The sequence below is a fragment of the Cetorhinus maximus genome, chromosome 6, assembly GCF_964194155.1.
Source record: "Cetorhinus maximus chromosome 6, sCetMax3.hap1.1, whole genome shotgun sequence".
NCBI classification, from domain to species: Eukaryota; Metazoa; Chordata; class Chondrichthyes; order Lamniformes; family Cetorhinidae; genus Cetorhinus; species Cetorhinus maximus.
In genome coordinates this window covers 73,416,067-73,435,933 of record NC_135884.1, presented here as the reverse complement: position 1 = coordinate 73,435,933, position 19,867 = coordinate 73,416,067, and the positions used below count along the sequence as shown (strand labels likewise).

Sequence of the window (19,867 nt, the reverse complement as noted above, 5' to 3'; positions counted from 1 at the left end):
AGCAGCTTATTGGAGAATAAGTGATGCTTGATAACACCTTCTATCATTTTGCTGATGATCGAGAGTAGGATGATGAGGCAGTAATTGGTCGGGTTGGATTTGTCCTGCTTTTTGTGTACAGGACATACCTGGGCAATTTTCCACATACCCGGGTAGATGCCAGTGTTGTAGCTGTACTGGAACAGCTTGGCTAGGGGCGTGGCAAGTTCTGGAACACAAGTCTTCAACATTACAGCCAGGATGTTCTCAGGACTCATAACTTTTGCTCCACCATTTCTTGATATCACGTGGAGTGAATCAAATTGCCTGAAGACTGACATCTGTGATGGTGCGAACCTCATTGGACTGATACAAACATGGATATATGGGATAGGTGGGCACCAATCTGAGAAACAACACATTTACGGGCTTTGCAGAGGAAAGAGAGGCTGGAGATGAGCCAAGAGACCGAGGTTAGGTCTCATGGAGTTTAGAGAAAGCATGATGTGAAGTAGGAGAGAAAATAGGGAAATATATGAGTTCAGGGTCACAGCAGGGGGAACATTAGGGGAAGTTTGACCGAGTGGGCTAGGGAAAGGGAGGAGAGCCGCAGAGGTAGCTGAAATATGGTCTCAGTCTTAGTGACAAAGAAGTCATGAGTTGCTCACAGTTGGAGGTTAAGGTGGAGGGCCCAGGGCAGACAGGGTTAAGAAGACGGTTTGCAGTAGAGAAAAAGCAGCTTTGCAATTCCAAGATGATCTGGAAACCCTATTCTCAATCTTTTTTCCCACCATCATCCCCTCCCCCCACCCCACCCCCACAAGGGCCATCTGTCACTTGCTCATGTTGTTCTTTCCAGAGTGCTTACCCTTGTCCTGCTATTATCACATTCTGCTTTCTTACCTTAATGCCACCATCAGCACCTCCTTTAGCCAGTAGCACTGACATTAACACCCCTTTGTCCTTTTGTTCATGACATCTTTCACAATCTCTCCTTTGCCTCCACCTATCCCTGGCCCTCTATCCAGCTTCACCTGTCCCACCCCCCTTAAACAATATAAATTTCATCACATTTTACTTCTCTTTAGCTCTGAAGAAGAGTCATACGGACTCGAAACATTAACTGTGTCTTTCTCTCCACAGATGCTGTCAGACCTGCTGAGATTTTCCAGCATTTTCTGTTTTTATTTGCAAAGCACTTTAATTAATGAAAATCTGGAAGAAAAAAAGACAATCACATGGGAGAGGCAAACATTAAGTTTGGACCTGTGGTTTTGCCTTCAGTCGTGCCGGGGAAAGGCTGAGAACAGGAGGCTACACTGACTGGCTCTCGCTCCCTTTCTGCTTTGTGAAGCCATGTGTGGTTCCCAACCTGTAGCCAGATAATCCTCATCCGAGTGTAGTTTGTATAATATTGGACTTGCTGGCTGATACAGGAAGAATTGATCCAGCTATACTCTCCTCCACGCTGAAGCATTGTTGGTGAACTTCCCGGCATCTACTGGGCCCAGTGGCATGTCTTCACGTGAGGGAACTTCAGCATTGAACCTCCGTGAACTTTAATTTTTCTTTCTTTCCATCTGTTGAATGCTGCAGAGGCTACCTGTGTGCCTTTTGTTTGTCTGTGTATGTTTGTCTATGTGTGTGTGTGTGTGTGTGCCTGTGTGTGTGCCTGTCTGTGTGTGTCTGTATGTGTGTGTGCCTGTGTCTGTCTGTGTGTGTGTCTCTCTGTGTCTGTATGTGTGTGTGTGTATGTCTGTACATGTGTGCCTGTGTCTGTGTCTATGTGTATCTGTGTATGTGTGTGTATGTCTGTGTGTGCCTGTGTCTGTGTGTCTGCTTGTGTGTGTGATTGTGTGTATCTGTGTATGTGTGTGTGTGTCTGTGTATGTGTGTCTGTGCGTGTGTGTGTGTCTGCGTGTGTCTGTCTGTGTGTGTGTGTATGTATGTGTGTGCCTGTGTATGTGTGACTGTGTGTGTGTATGTGTGCCTGTGTGTGTGTCTGTCTGTGTTTGTGCCTGTGTCTGTGTGTCTATGTGTGTGTGTGTGTGTGTGCCTGTGTGTATCTGTGTATGTGTGTCTGTGTTTGTGCCTGTGTCTGTGTGCCTGTGTGTGTATGTATCTGTGTATGTGTGTCTGTCTGTCTTTGTGTGTGCGTGTGTATGTGTGGCTGTCTGTGTGTGTGTATGTGTGTTTGTATGCCTGTGTGTATGTCCGTGTGTGTGTCTGTGCCTGTGTGCCTGTGTCTGTGCGTGTATCTGTGTATGTGTGTTCTGGGGAAGTTTAAAAGGGTTAGTTAGTTAGACTTCCGAATCACAATTGTGTGTTAACCAGTACTTGCAACTTGTTAAAAGAAGTTTTGTTTTAAATAAATTATTCATTTGGAGTATTTTGAAAGAAGCCTGGTCAGAGTCTCTTTTCTTCTGGGCACCAGAGGTATAGGTACACAATAGGCCATTTCAGTTGGAAAATTAAATATTTAAACCAATGGTATAGTTTGTGGAGTACTGGGGCTTAATAATTTATGCACTCCTCCCATCCCGGTCATGACAGTTTTAAGGATTACTATATACTTAATAAAGCAGTGGAATGTTACAGATTACTGTAACATTGTGTATCAGATCAATGAGAATGTCACTGTGAAAAAAACTGTGGAATATTAAGGGACTTATGAAAAAAATCACATATCTGCCTAGGAGAGGATAACCTTTGGAGCTAATCCCATGAAAGAAGAAATGCTTTTCAGTTAATGATCAACTAAATGGAAGTGTCGACAGCACAAGGTGAAAGACATGAAGGAGCTGCATGCTGTTGGAACTGGGAGGCAACAGGACTGAACTCTGCACCCACTTACTCACATCCACTTTCAGCCTGACTGCTCATGACTGCTTTATATTTCAGTTTTATTGGTAGATTATTTTTGCAGATAATCCCCTCCACTACCATTGGTTAGAGACAGTCAGTCCCCTTGTCGCTCCTGCCTTTTCCAGGGAGAATTAAAACTGTTTTCCAGGCCTTTCATTGCATCTGGTTTATTTCCACAAACTGCAACCATTTCTATTGCTGTTCAATTAGAAATCTGGGGAATGATGAGAATCCAGTTTCGCAGATCAGTTATTTGTCTAATCCCTTCCCTTGGACTGTCTTTCAATGATCACGGACATATTTTGGATCAAACTTCCTTAATTTATCCAACTTGTGCACCAAATTACCCCACTTAGCTTGATTTATCATTTATTAAACATGATATCACTGGATCCAGAAGCTCCACAGTTTTACCTCAGAGGATGGTCATCCCCATTCTCACAAACTAAATTCTCTCTGTACTCCCTGATCTATTTCCTTACCTTGATTATGCCAGGTTGATTTTTGACTTGGCAATAAGTAGCATCACCTGGGCTGATCACACACCCCTTACAGAAGCCACCAGATCCTCCTCTCTGTTTTCTGTTACAGCCCATGTTTAATGTCTGGGTGTTAAAGATGAGAATCATCTCCAAGTTTCTGCCATTCTCTGAACACTGGAGAGAGGTGAGCAGCTCCCAAACTTTTAAGCCCCTTTCACAATCTTCTAACCTCCCAACAGCTCTTCCCACCGTCTTCCACAGGAAAGGCCACTCCCAAGTGTTGCTCTGCTTAGGATGAGAGCTGTCAGCCCTGGCTCCTGCTCCATAATTTGTTTACAGCGAAGAACATGTCAAATCAACCAAGCCCATGGCAATTTTATGGGAATAAAAATCCGACTTTATTGAAATACATACAAGGTTTGTAATTCTCCGTGAAGAATGATCACACTCTGATACTACTTAGCTCTGAATCACACATTTCAGCGGTCGATGTTATTGTCCCAATGTCAATGTTGAATATTATTACTGGTGAGAAGGGCTCTAGTGTAGTGACAATCTAGAGGTTGATCAGTCTCAGGACAAGGGGCCAGTCATTTAGGACTGAGATGAGAAGAAATTACTTTACTTAAATCCCACTGTGACTAGGTATGACTTTAAATTCCAAAGCAGGTCATTTGTGATTTTAGCACCAGATACAAGAATTCCATTAAAAATCTGAGCTTGTTGACAAATGTCCTTCAAGGCAATGGCACTTACTATTCCCACTCAGTGACTCTAACTGTACAGTACAGGCAATAAGTACCAGCATGCTGGGATTTATTAAAAAAAAACTCAAGCCAATAAGGGATGGGACAAGCAATAATTGTAACTTTGCAAATATACTGCCCACACCCTAAGAGCAAAGCTTTAAAAAGTGCAGCTGGGTGTTTAGGAGTGAAATTCACCTTCAGCAGAGTCACAAAAGGGCAACAGAGGATCGACCGGCCATGCAGTACAGGATTGTACAGGCTTTTGGCGAGCCGGCACCTGGAATACTGTGTGCAGTTTTGGTCTCCATATTTAAAGAAGGATATACTTGCATTGGAGGAAGTACAGTGAAGGTTCACTAGATTAGTCCCTGGGATAAGAGGGTTGTCCTATGATGAGAGGCTGAGTAAATTGGGCCTTATATTCTCTGGAGTTTAGAAGAATGAGAGGCAATCTCATTGAAACCTATAGAATTCTGAAGGGGCTTGATAGGGTAAACACTGAGATTGTTTCCTCTGGTCGGGGAATCTAAAACACAGGGGCACAGTCTCAGGATAAGGGACTGATCCTTTAGGACTGAGGTGAGGAGAAATTGCTTCACTCAGAGGGTTGTGAATCTTTGAAATTCTCTACACCAGATGGTTGTGGATGTTCCATTGCTGAATACGTTTCAGGCTGGGATAGATGGAATTTTGGTCTCTCAGGGAATTAGATATGGGGAGTGGGCGGGAAAATGGAGTTGAAGCCCAAGATCAGCCATGATGGTATTGAATGGTGCAATGAGTTGGATGTCTCCTCCTGCTACTATTTTTTGTGTTCATATGTTCACTTTATCCGCTGATTTCAATCAGGTACGGTTATTTAAATCTGCTCCAACCTTTTTGTGCCTGCCCAGGAGCTGAATTTTAATTCCAAGTTATAGAGCTAGCAGCATCCCAGGCAGGATAACCAAAATGGCCTTCTGTCAGGCTACACGTTCTAATAATTTAGCACACATTTCAAACTTGCCACGAAAAGCCTTACGTGGCCAATGAGTTGAAATAGCTCTTTTTATTTCTCAGTTTCTGCTGCAGAGAATAAATGTGCTTTGAGACTTGGCCATTGGGAATGAGTCTCTCTGAGACACTGGATCTCAAGAGGCTGATGTAGTTTCTGGAATGTCTAATGATAATCCCATGAGCTATGATACATGTGTATTAATCCTTTTACATGTACAGCTGGTGGCCAACTGCACAATGCTGCATTTGCTAGCGAAACAAAGGAGGTAAACTTTTTTATTCGTTCATGGGATGTGGGCGTCGCTGGCTGGGCCAGCATTTATTGCCCATCCCTAATTGCCCTTGAGAAGGTGGTGGTGGGCTGCCTTCTTGAACCGCTGCAGTCCCTGTGGTATAGGTACATCCACAGCGCTGTTAGAGAGGGAGTTCCAGGATTTTGACCCTGCGACAGTGAAGGAACGGCGATATATTTTCAAGTCAGGATGGTGAGTGACTTGGAGGGGAACTTCCAGGTGGTGACGTTCCCATCTACCTGCTGCCCTTGTCCTTCTAGATAGTGGCAGTCATGGGTTTGGAAGGTGCTGCCTAAGGAGCATTGGTGAGTTTCTGCAGTGCACCTTGTAGATGGTACACACTGCTGCTGTGCATCGGTGTTGGAGGGAGTGAATGGTTGTGGATGTTGTGCCAATCAAGGGGGCTGCTTTGTCCTGGACGGTGTCAAGCTTCTTGAGTGTGGTGGGAGCTGCACTCATCCAGGCAATCAGAGAGTATTCCATCACACTCTTGACTTGTGCCTTGTAGATGGTGATCAGGCTTTGGGGAGTCAGGAGGTGAGTTACTCGCCACAGGATTCCCAGCCTCTGACCTCCTCTTGTAGCCACAGTATTTATATGGCTAGTCCAGTTCAGTTTCTGGTCAATGGTAACCCCCCAGGATATTGATAGTGGGGGATTCAGTGATGGTAATGCCATTGAATGTCAAGGGGCGATGGTTGGATTCTCTCCTGTAGGAGATTGTCATTGCCTGACACTTGTGTGGCATGAATGCTACTTGCCACTTATCAGCCCAAGCCTGGATATTGTCCAGGTCTTGCTGCATTTGGACATGGACTGCTTCAGTACCTGAGGAGTCATGAATGGTGCTGAACATTGTACAATCATCAGCGAGCATCCCCACTTCTGACATTATGATGGAAGGAAGGCCATTGATGAAGCAGCTAAAGATGGTTGGGCCTAGGACACTACCCTGAGGAATGCTTGCGTGCAAATTCAGTTTCCCCTCTTCTTGTTATGGATGAGGAGAGCTAAGCCTGCCTCAGGGTGAAGCAGAAAACATCCACTTGCCAACAATGCATCCGTCATTGATACCAACACCAGGATTCAGACATTGTAGGGCACTCAGGGCCATTGGAACAGCAGTGGACCATTCACATCCTCGAGCCTGTTGCACCACTCAATGCGATCTGTACCATAACTCTCTGTACCAGGCTTGGTTCTACATCCCTTATTAAGTCTGAGCAAAGATCTATCAAACTCAGTTTTGAACTTTTTAGTCAACCCCTGAGTCTCAACAGCTTTTTGAGGGAAAGAGTTCCAGATTTCCACTAGTGTGTGCGTGGAGAAGTGCTTCCTGACATCATTCCTGAATGGCCTAGCTCCAATTTGAAGGATATGCCCCCTTGTTCTAGACCAGAGGAAATAGTTTCTCCCTATCTATTGAATCCTTTAATCCTTTTAGCACCTCAATTGGATCACCCCTTAATCTTCTATACTCAAGGGAGTGTAACTATTGACGTGGATGAGGCAGCACCAAGTGAGGGACTAAGGAAGGAGTAGAACAGGGGGAAGGATTGACAAGGGCTTGGAGCTTCCATCAGGGAGTCTAACTTCAAAGTGCCCTCCTCCAGCCTAGTGGGAGCTGTGGCATCAGTGAATCAGCTAGAGGTCAGAGTCCTGCAGCTCCAGGCTCCACATTCAGGATTTTAGAGGTCATTGGGAGTAATTTGAAGCAGTTTCATACCTTACTATTCCCTATGTCACATGGTATGGTTCAACACATGTAGACAGAGATCAAGCTAATGCCAGCAGCTGTAACATCTGGAGTGGTGACCTCAATTACACAGGCCATAGAGACATTAACACTTTCGTCCATGATGCTCAGCTACTGCTATCAACACCTCCCACACAGTGTCTTGGTTGAATTCAACTCCTAAGGCAAAGATCGCTGAAAACCATGAGAGAAGTAGTAGTCTCGCTACAACTGTACAGGACTTTGGTGAGATCACTTCTGGAATACTCTGCGCAATTCTGGTCTCCATATTTAAGAAAGGATTTACTTGCACTGGAGGTGGTACAGCAAAGATTCACTAGATTGTACCTGGGATGAGGGGTTGTGTTCAGGTGAGAGGGTCAGTGAATTGGGTCTATATTCTCTGGAGTTTAGAAGAATGAGAGGTGATCTCATTGAAACCTATAAAACTCTGAAGGGGCTTGATGGGGTAAACACGGAGAAATTATTTTCACTGGTCGGGGAATCTAAAACGTGGGGGCGCAGTGTCAGGATAAGGGACTGATCATTTAGGACTGAGATGAGGAGAAATTTCTTCACTCAGAGGGTTGTGAATCTTTGGAATTCTCTACCCCAGAGGGTTGTGGATGCTCCATCATTGAATATATTTAAGGCCGGGATAGACAGATTTTTGGCCTCTCAGGGAATCAAAGAATATGGGGAATGGGCAGGAAAGTGGAGTTGAAATCCAAGCTCAGCCATGATCATATTGAATGGCAGAGCAGGCTCACTGGGCCATATGGTCTAGTCCTGCTTTTTATGTTCTTATGTGAGAAGGTGACTGGGGTCCCTTGCAACAGACAGTTGTCGAGCAGCATCACTAAAACTCATCATCCATCTGCCACTCTTGTCTGTAGATGATCCATGACACGCACACATAAAGAAGAGGAATAGGTAAAAGTGCCCAAAGAATCGGGTTTTACCTCCAAACCATCACTTGTGTCATTTTGTTCAAATGAAAGACCTGCCAATTCCTGTAGTGGACAATTTGTACCCATCAAGAGTCCTTCAGTGTAATGCTTAACCGGCCTTCTTATACACACAGTGGACTCAACAGGTCAAACCTTTCACTCACTGGTTAATTCGGATGACATGACTAGAGCAGGTGAATGGAGTCTGATCTTACTGTGCACTGTCCTGAGCCATTTTGAGTCTGAAGTCTTGTATATGTGGGGGATAGGTTGATTGGTCGGTGAGGCAAGGAATACTAGCGAATCAGCATCAAGATGTCCGAAAGAAACGTTAATAAAATCAGCAATGCCATTGGAGGAAAGGTAGCAGACACTAAACAAGGTTGTTTCTGATTGGTAAATTAATAAGTGATATAGCTGACTAATCGAATTGCTAACTGGTAATTATTTTGCTGCTGTGTGTGTGTGTGTGTGTGTGTGTGTGTGTGTCTGAGAGGATTCAGGACAGATTGTGCAGGAACTCCAGGACTGTGCAATGCCACTCCTCAGGGTTATTGAGGTAACAGGCATGCTGGGCCCCCTTCATTATGTGCACCTTGTGGTTGGCCAGGTTTTTCAGGTTGTTGAATGACGCCTCACCCATCGGCTTGTCCTCTGCACCGTAGACAATCAATGTTGGGGTCTGTCACAAACATAAAGCAAGAATCAGTAACTGGGCCTCTCAGTGCAGTTAGCTGATCAGTCGCAGTGTGCAGTGGAGCCTCGTGAAACCACATTTTCCAACACGCTAAATCATAGTAATGCTCGGAGTTACTTTAAGAGTTGCTAGATCTTACAAAGCTCCCCAGTGTTTTACCAATAAAGGCCACTCTTGTACACAGCCATACTGACTAACAACAACAGTCTGCATTTAGAGAGTGTCTTCAAGGCAGAAAAACATCCCAAGCCCCTCACAGGATGGAATCAAAGTATTGGACACTGAGTGAATAAGGGAGACATAAGGAGGGGTGACCAAATGCTTGGTCAAAGAGGTAGGTTATAAGGAAGATCTTGAAGGAGGAGGGAGAGGTTTATGGAGAGTTTACCATAACTTAGGAGCTCAGCACTTGAAGGTAGAGCTGCCAGCGGTCGGACAAAGGGAAAGGGGAAGAAGGAGAGAGTTTCTGATATAAATGTTGGAGCTGGAGCATGTTACAGAGATAGGGGAGGAACACTATTGGGATTTGAGGGAGTGAAGATGGGAGGGGGGTCAATGGCGAAGGGTGAGGCGATGATTGGGCAGATCAGTGACTGTAAGAGTACCACAACGAATGAAGGACCACAAGCATCCCAGGTTCAGTCCTTACTCAGTGCTAACTCATTGGGAACTGCAACTGATCTCAGCATCCCTGAGTTTGGAGGGAGCTGGGGAGAGGGGAAATCAGCCAGAGTGCTTGGTCCTGATCACCGTCCAGTGACCCCTGCATTAGAGAGAGAGGGGAAATCAGCCAGAGTGCCTGCTCCTGATCACTGTCCAGTGACCCCTGGGTTAGAGAGAGGGGAAATCAGCCAGGGTTCCTGCTCCTGATCACTGCACAGTGATTCCTGGGTTAGATAGAGGGGAAATCAGCTAGGGTTCCTGCTCCTGATCACTGTCCAATGACCCCTGAATTAGAAGGAGGAGAAATCAGCCAAGGTTCCTGCTGCTGATCTCTGTCCAGTGACCTCTGGATTAGAGAGAGAGGGGAAATCAGCCAGGGTTCCTGCTCCTGATCTTTGTCCAGTGAACCCTGGGTTAGACAGAGGGGAAATCAGCCAGACTGCCTGCTCCTGATTACTGTTCAGTGATGCTTGGGTTAGAGAGAGGAGAAATCAGCCAGGGTTCCTGCTCCTAATCACTGTACAGTGAACCCTGGGTTAGACAGAGGGGAAATCAGCCAGGGTTCCTGCTCCTGATCATTGTCCAGTGACCCCTGGGTTAGACAGAGGGGAATTCAGCCAGTGTTCCTGCTCCCAATCTCTGTTCAGTGATGCCTGGGTTAGAGAGAGGGGAAATCAGCCAGGGTTCCTGCTCCCAAACTCTGACCAGTGACATCTGGGTTAGAGAGAGGAGGGAAATCAGCCAGGGTTCCTGCTCCTGATCACTGTCCAATGACCTCTGGGTTAGACAGAGGGGAATTCAGCCAGTGTTCCCGCTTCCGATCACTGTCCAGTGACACATGGGTTAGAGAAAGAGGGGAAATCAGCTGGAGTTCCTGCTCCCGATCACTGTCTAGTGACCACAGGGTTAGAGAGACAGGAGACCAGCCAATGTTCCTGATCACTGTCCAGTGACCCCTGGGTTAGAGAAAGGGGAAATCAACCAGGATTCCGGCTCCTGATCACTGTCCATTGACTGCTGAGTTAGAACATAAGAACAAAAGAAATAGGAGCAGGAGTAGACCATTCGGCCCCTCAAGCCTACTTCACCTTTCAATAAGATCATGGCTGATCTTCTTGTATTTCAATTTCCACATTCCCATCTACCCCCGATAACCTTTGATTCCCTTGCTTAACAAGAACCTAATTACAACAAAAACAGAAAATGCTGGAAAAACCCAGCAGGTCTGATAGCATCTGTGGAGAGAAAATAAAACAGAGTTAACGTTTCGAGTCCGTATGACTCTTCTTCAGAGCTAAAGAGAAGTAAAAATATAGTGAAATTTATACTGTTTAAGGGGGGTGGGACAGGTGAAGCTGGATAGAAGGCCAGTGATAGATGGAGGCAAAGGAGAGATTGTGAAAGATGTCATAAACAAAAGGACAAAGGGGTGTTAATGTTAGTGGTACTGGCTAAAGGAGGTGCTGATGGTGGTATTAAGGTAAGAAAGCAGAATGTGATAATAGCAAGACAAGGGTAAGCACTCTGGAAAGAACAACATGAGCAAGTGACAGATAGCCCTTGTGGGGTGGGGTGGGGGGAGGGGATGGTGGTGGGAAAAAAAGATTGAAAATAGGATAAAAGGTGGGGATAAAACAATGAATAAAAGTGAAAAAAAAATAAAAATGTGGATAAAAAATAAAAATTAAAAAATTTAAAAAAAAATTATATAATAAAAAAATTAAAATGAATATTGAAAAAAGGGGTAAAGACGGAGGAGAGAGTTCATGATCTGAAGTTGTTGAACTCAATGTTAAGTCTGGAAGGATGTAAAGTGCCCAGTCGGAAGATGAGGAATTGGGGGTGTTGGAGGAGTGCACTAGGGTGTCCCGGAGGGAATGGTCCCTACGGAATGCTGGGGAAGATGTGTTTGGTGGTGGCATCATGCTGGAGTAGGCGGAAATGGCGGAGGTTGATCCTGTGAATGCGGAGGCTGGTGGGGTGATAAGTGAGGACAAGGGGGACCCTATCATGGTTCTGGGAGGGAGGGGAAGGTGTGAGGGCAGAGGCACGGGAGATGGGTCAGACACGGTTGAGGGCCTTGTCAACCACCGTGGGTGGGAAACCTTGGTTAAGGAAGAAGGAAGACATGTCAGAAGCGTCATTTTGGAAAGTGGCATCACCGGAACAGATGTGATGGAGGCGAAGGAACTGAGAGAATGGGATGGAGTCCTTACAGGAAGCGGTGTGTGAGGAGCGGTAGTGGTGGTAGCTGTGGGAGTCAGTGGGCTTGTAATGGATATTGGTGGACAGTCTATCACCAGAAATTGAGACAGAGAGGTCAAGGAAGGGAAGGGAAGTGTCAGTGATGGACCATGTGAAGGTGATGGAGAGGTGGAAATTGGAAGCAAAATTGATAAAATTTTCCAGGTCCAGACGAGAGCATGAAGCAGCACCGAAGCAGTCATCGAAGTACCGGAGAAAGAGTTGTGGGAGGGGGCCTGAGTAGGACTGGAACAAGGAATGTTCCATATACCCAATAAAGAGACGGGCATAACTGGGGCCCATGCGGGTACCCATAGCCACACCTTTTATTTGGAGGAAATGAGACAAGTTAAAGGAGAAATTGTTCAGTGAGAGAACAAGTTCAGCCAAATGGAGGAGAGTGGTGGTTAATGGGGATTGTTCAAGCCTCCGTTCAAGGAAGAAGTGGAGAGCCCTCAGACCATCCCGGTGGGGGATGGAGGTGTAGAGGGATTGAATGTCCATGGTGAAGAGGAGGCAGTTGGGGCCAGGGAACTGGAAATTGTTATGACGTAGGGCATCAGAGGAATCGCGGACGTAGGTGGGAAGAGATTGGACAAGGGGACAGAGAATGGAGTCAAGATAGGAAGAAATTAGTTCCATGGGGCAGGAACAGGCTGACATGATCGATCTACCGGGACAGCACTGTTTGTGGATTTTGGGGAGGAGGTAGAAGCGGGCCATCCGAGGTTGGGAGACTATGAGGTTGGAAGCTGTGGATGGAAGATCTCCAGAGGAGATGAGGTCAGGGACAGTTCTGGAAACAATGGCTTGATGTTTGGTGGTGGGTTCATGGTCCGGGGGGAGGTAGGAGGAGGTGTCTGCGAGTTGGTGCTCAGCCTCTGTGAGGTAGAGGTCAGTACGCCAGACAACAACAGCACCACCCTTGTCAGCAGGTTTGATGACAAAGTCAGGGTTGGACCTGAGGGAATGGAGTGCGGCAAGTTCAGAAGGAGACAGGTTAGAGTGGGTGAGAGGAGCAGAGAAATTGTGATGGCTGATGTCACGCCGACAGTTCTCAATGAAAAGATCAAGAGCAGGTAACAGGCCAGAGGCCCACCATCATCCCCTCCCCCCACCCCACCCCACAAGGGCCATCTGTCACTTGTTCATGTTGTTCTTTCCAGAGTGCTTACCCTTGTCCTGCTATTATCACATTCTGCTTTCTTACCTTAATGCCACCATCAGCACCTCCTTTAGCTAGTACCACTACCATTAACACCCCTTTGTCCTTATGTTTATGACATCTTTGTCAATCCCTCCTTTGCCTCCACCTATCACTGGCCTTCTATCCAGCTTCACCTGCTCCACCTCCCTTAAACAGTATAAATTTCATTACATTTTTACTTCTCTTTAGCTCTGAAGAAGAGTCATATGGGCTCGAAACGTTAACTCTGGGTTTTTTTCCTCTCCACAGATGCTGATAGGCCTGCTGAGTTTTTCCAGCATTTTCTGTTTTTGTTTCAGATTTCCAGCATCTGCAGTATTTTGCTTTTATCTGCAAGAATCCACTTCTGCCTTAAAAATATCCAATGACCCCGCCTCTACCACCTTCTGAGGCAGCGAGTTCTAAAATCGCACAACCCTCAGAGAAAAAATTCTCCTCATCTCTGTCCTAAAAGGGCGACCCCTAATTTAAAAACAGCGACACCTAGTTCTGGACTCACCCTCAAGAGGAAACATCCTTTTGACGTCCACCTTGTCAAGGCCGTTCAGGATCTTGTATACTTCAATCAAATCACTCCTCACTCTTCTAAACTCCAGTGGAAACAAGCCCAGCCTGTCCAACCTTTCCTCATAAGACAACCCACTCATTCCAGGTATCAATCTAGTAAACCTCCTTTGAACTGCCTCCAATGCATTTACATCCTTCTTTAAATAAGGAGACCAAAACTGCTCACAGTATTCGAGATGCAGTCTCACCAATACCCTGTATAACTGAAGCATAACATCCTTACTTTTATGTTCAATCCCTCTCTTAATAAAGGGTACCATTCCATTAGTCTTAATTATTTGCTGTACCTGCGTACTATTTGTGACTCATATACTAGAACACCTAGATCCCTCTGCACCTCAGAATTATACAGCCGTTCTCCATTTAAGTAATACTCTGCTTTTTTGTTCATCCTGCCAAAGTGAACAACATCTCATTTTCCCGCATTAAACTCCATTTGCCAGATCTTTGCCCACTCACTCAACCTATCTATATCCATCTGCAATCTCCTCATGTCCTCTTCACAACATACTTTCCTACCTATCTTTGTGTCATCTGCAAATTTAGCTACCATGTCTTCACTCCCCTCATCTAAATCATTGATGTAAATCGTAAAAAGTTGAGGCTCCAGTACAGACCCCTATGGGATTCCACTTGTCACATCCTGCCAATCAGAAAAAGACTCATTTATGCAAACTCTCTGCTTTCTGCCAGCCAGCCAATCTTCTATCCATGCTAATATGTTACTCCCTACACCATGCACTTTTATTTTCCGTAATAATCTTTGATGTGGCACCTTATCAAATGCTTTCTGGAAATCCAAGTACAGTACATCTACAGGCTCCCCTTTATCCACAGCACATTACTCCTTCAAAAAACTCCAATAAATTGGTTAAACATGATTTTCCTTTCACAAAACTATGCTGATTCTTCCCGATTGCCTTGAGCTCTTCTAAGTGCCCAGCTATAACCTCCTTAATTATCGATTCTAATAACTTCCCCGCGACAGACGTCAAGCTAACTGGCCTATAGTTTCCTGTTTTCTGCCTCCCTCCCTCCCGTCTTGAATATAGGGGTTATGTTTGTTATTTTCCAATCTGATGGAACCTTTCCAGAATCAAGTGAATTTTGGAAAATTAACACCAGCGCATCCACTACCTCATTAGCCACCCCTTTTAAGATCCTGGGATGTAGTCCATCGGGACCTGGAGACTTGCCAGTCTACAGCTCCAACAATTTGCTCAGGACCATTTCCCTAGTGATTTCAGTTTCACCAAGTTCCTCCCTCCTGTTCACCTCCTGATTTGCAGCTTTTACTGGAATGTTTTTTATATCCTCTTTCGTGAATACAGAAGCCAAATATTTGTTCATTTCTTCTGCTATTTCCTTATTATCTAATATTAACTCCTCACTGTCACTCTCTAGAGGACCAACACTCACTTTACTTACTCTTTTCCTTTTTAAGTACCTGTAGAAACTCTTGCTATCCATTTTTACATTTCTAGCTAGCTTCCTCTCATACTCTAATTTCTTTCTCCTCATTAACCTTTTAGCCATTCTCTGCCGTTCTTTATATTCTGTCTAATCATTTGTCCTGCTACTCATCTTTGCAGAGTTGAATGTTTTTTCCTTAAGTTTGAAGCTTTCCTTAACATCTCTAGTAAGCCACGGATGGTGGGTTCTCCCCTAAGAATTTTTCTTTATAGTAGGAATGTAGTTATTCTGAATACTCTGAAATATCCCCTTAAATGTCAGCCACTGCTTCTTTATTGATCTATCCCCTAGCCTAGTTTCCCAGTTCACTTCAGCTAGCTCAGCTTTCATCCCCACATAGTTGCCCTTATTTAAGTTTAAGTTTAGACCCAGTCTTCTTTCTCCCTTTCAAACTGGATGTAAAATTCAATCATATTGTGGTCACTGCTACCTAGCGGTGCCTTTACTCTGAGGTCATTAGTTAATCCTGTCACGTTACATAATACCAAGTCTAATATAACCTGCTCTCTAATTCGTTGCAGAATGTGCTGCTTTAAGAAACTATCTCGAAAGCATTCTAAGAACTCCTCATCCAGGTTACTACTGCCAATCGGATTTTTCCAGTTTATGTGTAGATTAAAATCACCTCTCTCTAATCCAGGGAACATTGGACAGTGATCAGGAACAGGAACCCTGGCTGATTTCCCCTCTCTCTCTCTAACTGCTGGGACGAGTGTCCTCGCGAACTGTATAACTAGGGAAGTAGAGAGGGCTTTAAACTGAACAAAAGGGGTAAGGGATCAAGTTTGGGTAGAGGTAGCAATTCAAGGTGTAGAGATGGCATCTTGCTGTGGGGAGCGAGAATCATTGTGCCTCCCAGAGGAAGAAAGCCATTATTGACTGAATTACATAGTGCTCACCCCGGTATCTTTAGAATGAAAATATTGGCATACTGCTACTGATGGTGGCCAGGGATGGATACAGAAATCGAAAACTTAGTCAAGAGCTGCATACAGTGCCAACAGGTATAGAAATTGCTCCCTTCTGCTCCATTGCATCCCTGGGAATGGCCAGGAAGGCCATGGGTCCACCTTCACATTGACTACATGGGACCTTTTTTGGGCACAATGTTCCTCTTGATTATAGACGTTCATTCGAAGTGGATGGATGTATACGAGGTGAGATCACCCGCATCTGCCGCCACCATAGACAGATTGTGTCAGAGTTTTGCAATACATGGTTTACCAGAGATAATAGTGTCTGATAATGGAACAGCATTCACCAGCTTGGAATTCCAAAGAGTCACAAGTCTCAAAGGCATAACACATGTTAAGACCTCGCCATACCATCCAGCATCCAATGGTATAGTCGAGAAGGCAGCCTCTGACCTTCAAGTCTGGAATGAAAAAACTGGATGGAGACTCAATTGAAACTAGATAATCACATTTCCTACTCAGCTATAGGACTATGCCCCACACACGACCACCGGTATTGCCCCCGCAGAGTTATTAATGAGGAGACGTCTCAGGACACGTTTGAGTCCCATGAGGCCGAATTTAGGGGGGAGGGTAGAGAGAAGTCAGGAGGCCCAGAAAAATGGACACGATTACCACAGTCGTGAAAGAAACTTCACTGTTGAAGACACAGTTTTTGCAAAGAACTTTGGAGGTGAACCCAAATGGCTATCAGGTGAAGTTAGTGCAGTGACAGGATCCCTGTCCTATCACATATCGGTCAAAGGTCAGGTAATTAGGAGACATGTTGATCACCTCAGGAAAAGGGACACAGGTCTACAAGAAAGGATGCAACAAGCATTCCCATTGGAGTCTACACCACATGTGGAAGGAACTCCCTTTGGTTTGGAAATACCTGTAGGATCTGCTGAGCCTGAGGGAGTCAAAGAAACAAACTTACAGGTTCCTACTGGAGAGCCTAGAGGACAGATAACTCCTGAGAGGAGTGGAGAGTAGCTAATGTAACCCCACTATTTAAAAAGGGAGGGAGAGAGAAAACAGGGAATTATAGACCAGTCAGCCTGACGTCGTTAGTGGGGAAAATTCTAGAGTCCATTATAAAAGATTTAATAGCTGAGCACTTAGAAAACAATGGCAGAACCGGACAGAGTCAGCATGGATTTACGAAAGGGAAATCATGCTTGACAAATCTACTGGAATTTTTCAAGAATGTAACTAGTAGAGTTGGTGAGGGGGAGCCAGTGGTTATGGTTTATTTGGACTTTCAGAAGGCTTTCGACAAAGTCCCACATAAGAGATTAGCGTGTAAAATTAAAATGCATGGGATTGGGGGTAGTGTATTGAGATGGATAGAAAACTGGTTGGCAGACAGGAAACAAAGAGTAGGAATAAACGGGTCTTTTTCCAAATGGCAGGCAGTGACTAGTGGGGTACCGCAGGGATCGGTGCTGGAACCCCAGTTATTCACAATATATATTAATGATTTAGACGAGGGAACTAAATGTAATATCACCAAATTTGCAGATGACACAAAGCTGGGTGGGAGGGTGAGCTGTGAGGAGGATGCAGAGATGCTTCAGTGTGATTTGGACAAGCTGAGTGAGTGGGCAAATGCATGGCAGATGCAGTATAATGTGGATAAATGTGAGGTTATCCACTTTGGTAGCAAAAACAGGATTGCAGATTATTGTCTGAATGGCTATAAATTGAGAGAGGGGAATGTATAACGAGACCTGGGTGTCCTCATATACCAGTTGCTGAAGGTAAGCATGCAGGTGCAGCAGGCGGTAAAGAAGGTAAATGGTATGTTGGCCTTCATAGCGAGAGGATTCGAGTACAAGAGCAGGGATGCCTTGCTGCAATTGTACAGGGCCTTGGTGAGACCACACCTGGAATATTGTGTGCAGTTTTGGTCTTATCTGAGGAAAGATATTCTTGCTATAGAGGGAGTGCAGCGAAGGTTTACCCGACTGATTCCTGGGATGGTGGGACTGACATATGAGGAGAGATTGAGTCGGTTAGGGTTACATTCACTGGAGCTCAGAAGAATGAGGGGGGATCTCATAGAAACCTATAAAATTCTAACAGGGCTAGACAGGGTAGATTCAGGAAGGATGTTCCCAATGGTGGGGGAGTCCAGAACCAGGGGTCACAGTCTGAGGAGACGGGGTAGACCATTTAGGACTGAGATGAGGAGAAATTTCTTCACCCAGAGAATGGAGAGCCTGTGGAATTCTTTACCACAGAAAGTAGTTGAGGCCAAAACATTGTATGTTTTCAAGAAGGAGTTAGATATAGCTCTTGGGGCGAAAGGGATCAAAGGATATGGGGAGAAAGTGGGAGTAGGCTATTGAGTTGGATGATCAGCCATGATCATAATGAATGGTGGAGCAGGCTCGAGGGGCTGAATGGCCTACTCCTGCTCCTAGTTTCTATGTTTCTATGAGAGAGAGACCCTGCATAAACCATCCGAAGTCATAGAACTACGACATTCGGCACGTTTAAAGAAGCCGCCAGAGAGACTGAATTTGTAAATAGTTTATTTATGTAAATAGTTGATATATTGTAAAGATTGTAAGTTGTACTTTCGAGTAAAGGGGAGGGATGTGGTAATCTGAGGTAATTTAAGAGAATGTGAGCAGATTGACCACATGACTGTATGACCCAATTGCTGTGTAGCGTGGGCTACAATGTTAATCAGTAGTTTACAATAGGGTCTGGTTGGAGAAGCACACGTGTTGGTGCTCTGATACTTGTGTTAATAAACAGCAAGTGCTTCATCTTACATTGGTCTCTGCGTCTGCAGTATCTTGTTTACCAACTCACTCACCAGTAAATAGGTGTACAACTGTGTTCGCTAAGCAATGACCCAACAGAAGCAAAATAACAACCTGGATAGTGGTAATGACACTGAACTAGTAATCCAGAGGCCCAGCCCTGGGCACATGGGTTCAAATCCCACCACAGCAGCAGGTGGAATTCAAATTCAATTAATTAATAAATTCAACAACTTAATTTTTTTAAAATCTGGAATTGAAGTGTTAGTAATGGTAACCATGAAAGTATCAATGATTGCCCTCCAAACCCAACTGACTCATTAATGTCCTTTAGGGAAGGAAATCTGCCGTGTTTACGGCCCACTTGTTCAGAGCTGACATTGAAGTCTGGAAAAATCAATCTTTGTTCTAATACAGTTATTCTGTGAGGCTGAAATTCAGCATAAGAAACACTAGCCAATAGGAGCATTTGTTTTTCCGAGTCAGTTCCATTCCAATCACTTGAGTACATGATGCGGACTGGCCCTCCAGTGTAAGAGTGCTGCACTGTCAGAGTTGCTGTTTTGCATGAAACCAAAGTCTTGCAGGCCCTCTCAGGTTCCCATGGCAATATGTTGAAGAAAAGTGACAAGAGTTCTCCCCAGTGCCCTGGCCAATATTTATCCCTTCACAAATAACACTGAAAGTGACTGGCTGGGATTTTCCGGCCTTCCTGCCACCGGGATTTCCCAGTCCTGCCAGGAGTCAAGAGAAATGTCTATTTCTTCCAGCCACGGTGGGGCTGGAAAATCCCGGCCATTGTTTGGTTCGGTATCTCATTGTGGGAGCTTGCTGTGCACAAATTGGCTGCCGCATTTCTCACAACAGTGCCCCTGCTTCAATTGGTTGTGAAGTGTTTTGGGACATGCTGAGGACATGAAAGGCGCTATATAAATGCAAGTTCTTTCTGTCAGCTTACCTGCACACTGGTGTACTGCTCAGCAGAGAATTTCTCAGTACAGATCGGGGCAACAGGGATGAATCCCTTCACCATGTCATTGTGTCCAAACAGGAACGGCAGTGAATACATTCCACTCAGTGACGGGCTGATTATCACAACCGGACCCAGCTCCAAACCCTTCAATACGCCAAGGAGGAAACTGTCAGGAGCGAGATCCCCCACACTGGCTGGAGCAGTGGCTTCTTTGGAGTTACCCAGGCCTGGGAGAAGAGAAAAAAAAAACAGAAGGAAAGTGGG

The 19,867-nt window shown here is 45.1% G+C and overlaps 1 protein-coding gene across 1 annotated transcript in view; it reads right to left on the bottom strand.

Annotated features, from left to right (window-relative positions):
* Nucleotides 1-3,700: 3,700 nt before the first annotated feature.
* abhd14b (abhydrolase domain containing 14B) overlaps nucleotides 3,701-19,867 on the bottom strand; it is a 35,484-nt gene continuing 19,317 nt past the window's right edge. Inside the window, exons 3-5 of the mRNA XM_078543852.1 lie at nucleotides 19,589-19,830; nucleotides 6,812-8,731; nucleotides 3,701-5,688 (exon numbers count right to left, since the gene is read on the bottom strand). Of these exons, the coding sequence (XP_078399978.1) occupies nucleotides 8,549-8,731; nucleotides 19,589-19,830 (425 nt within the window). The 3' untranslated portion in view covers nucleotides 3,701-5,688; nucleotides 6,812-8,548. The remainder of the gene's footprint in view (nucleotides 5,689-6,811; nucleotides 8,732-19,588; nucleotides 19,831-19,867) is intronic.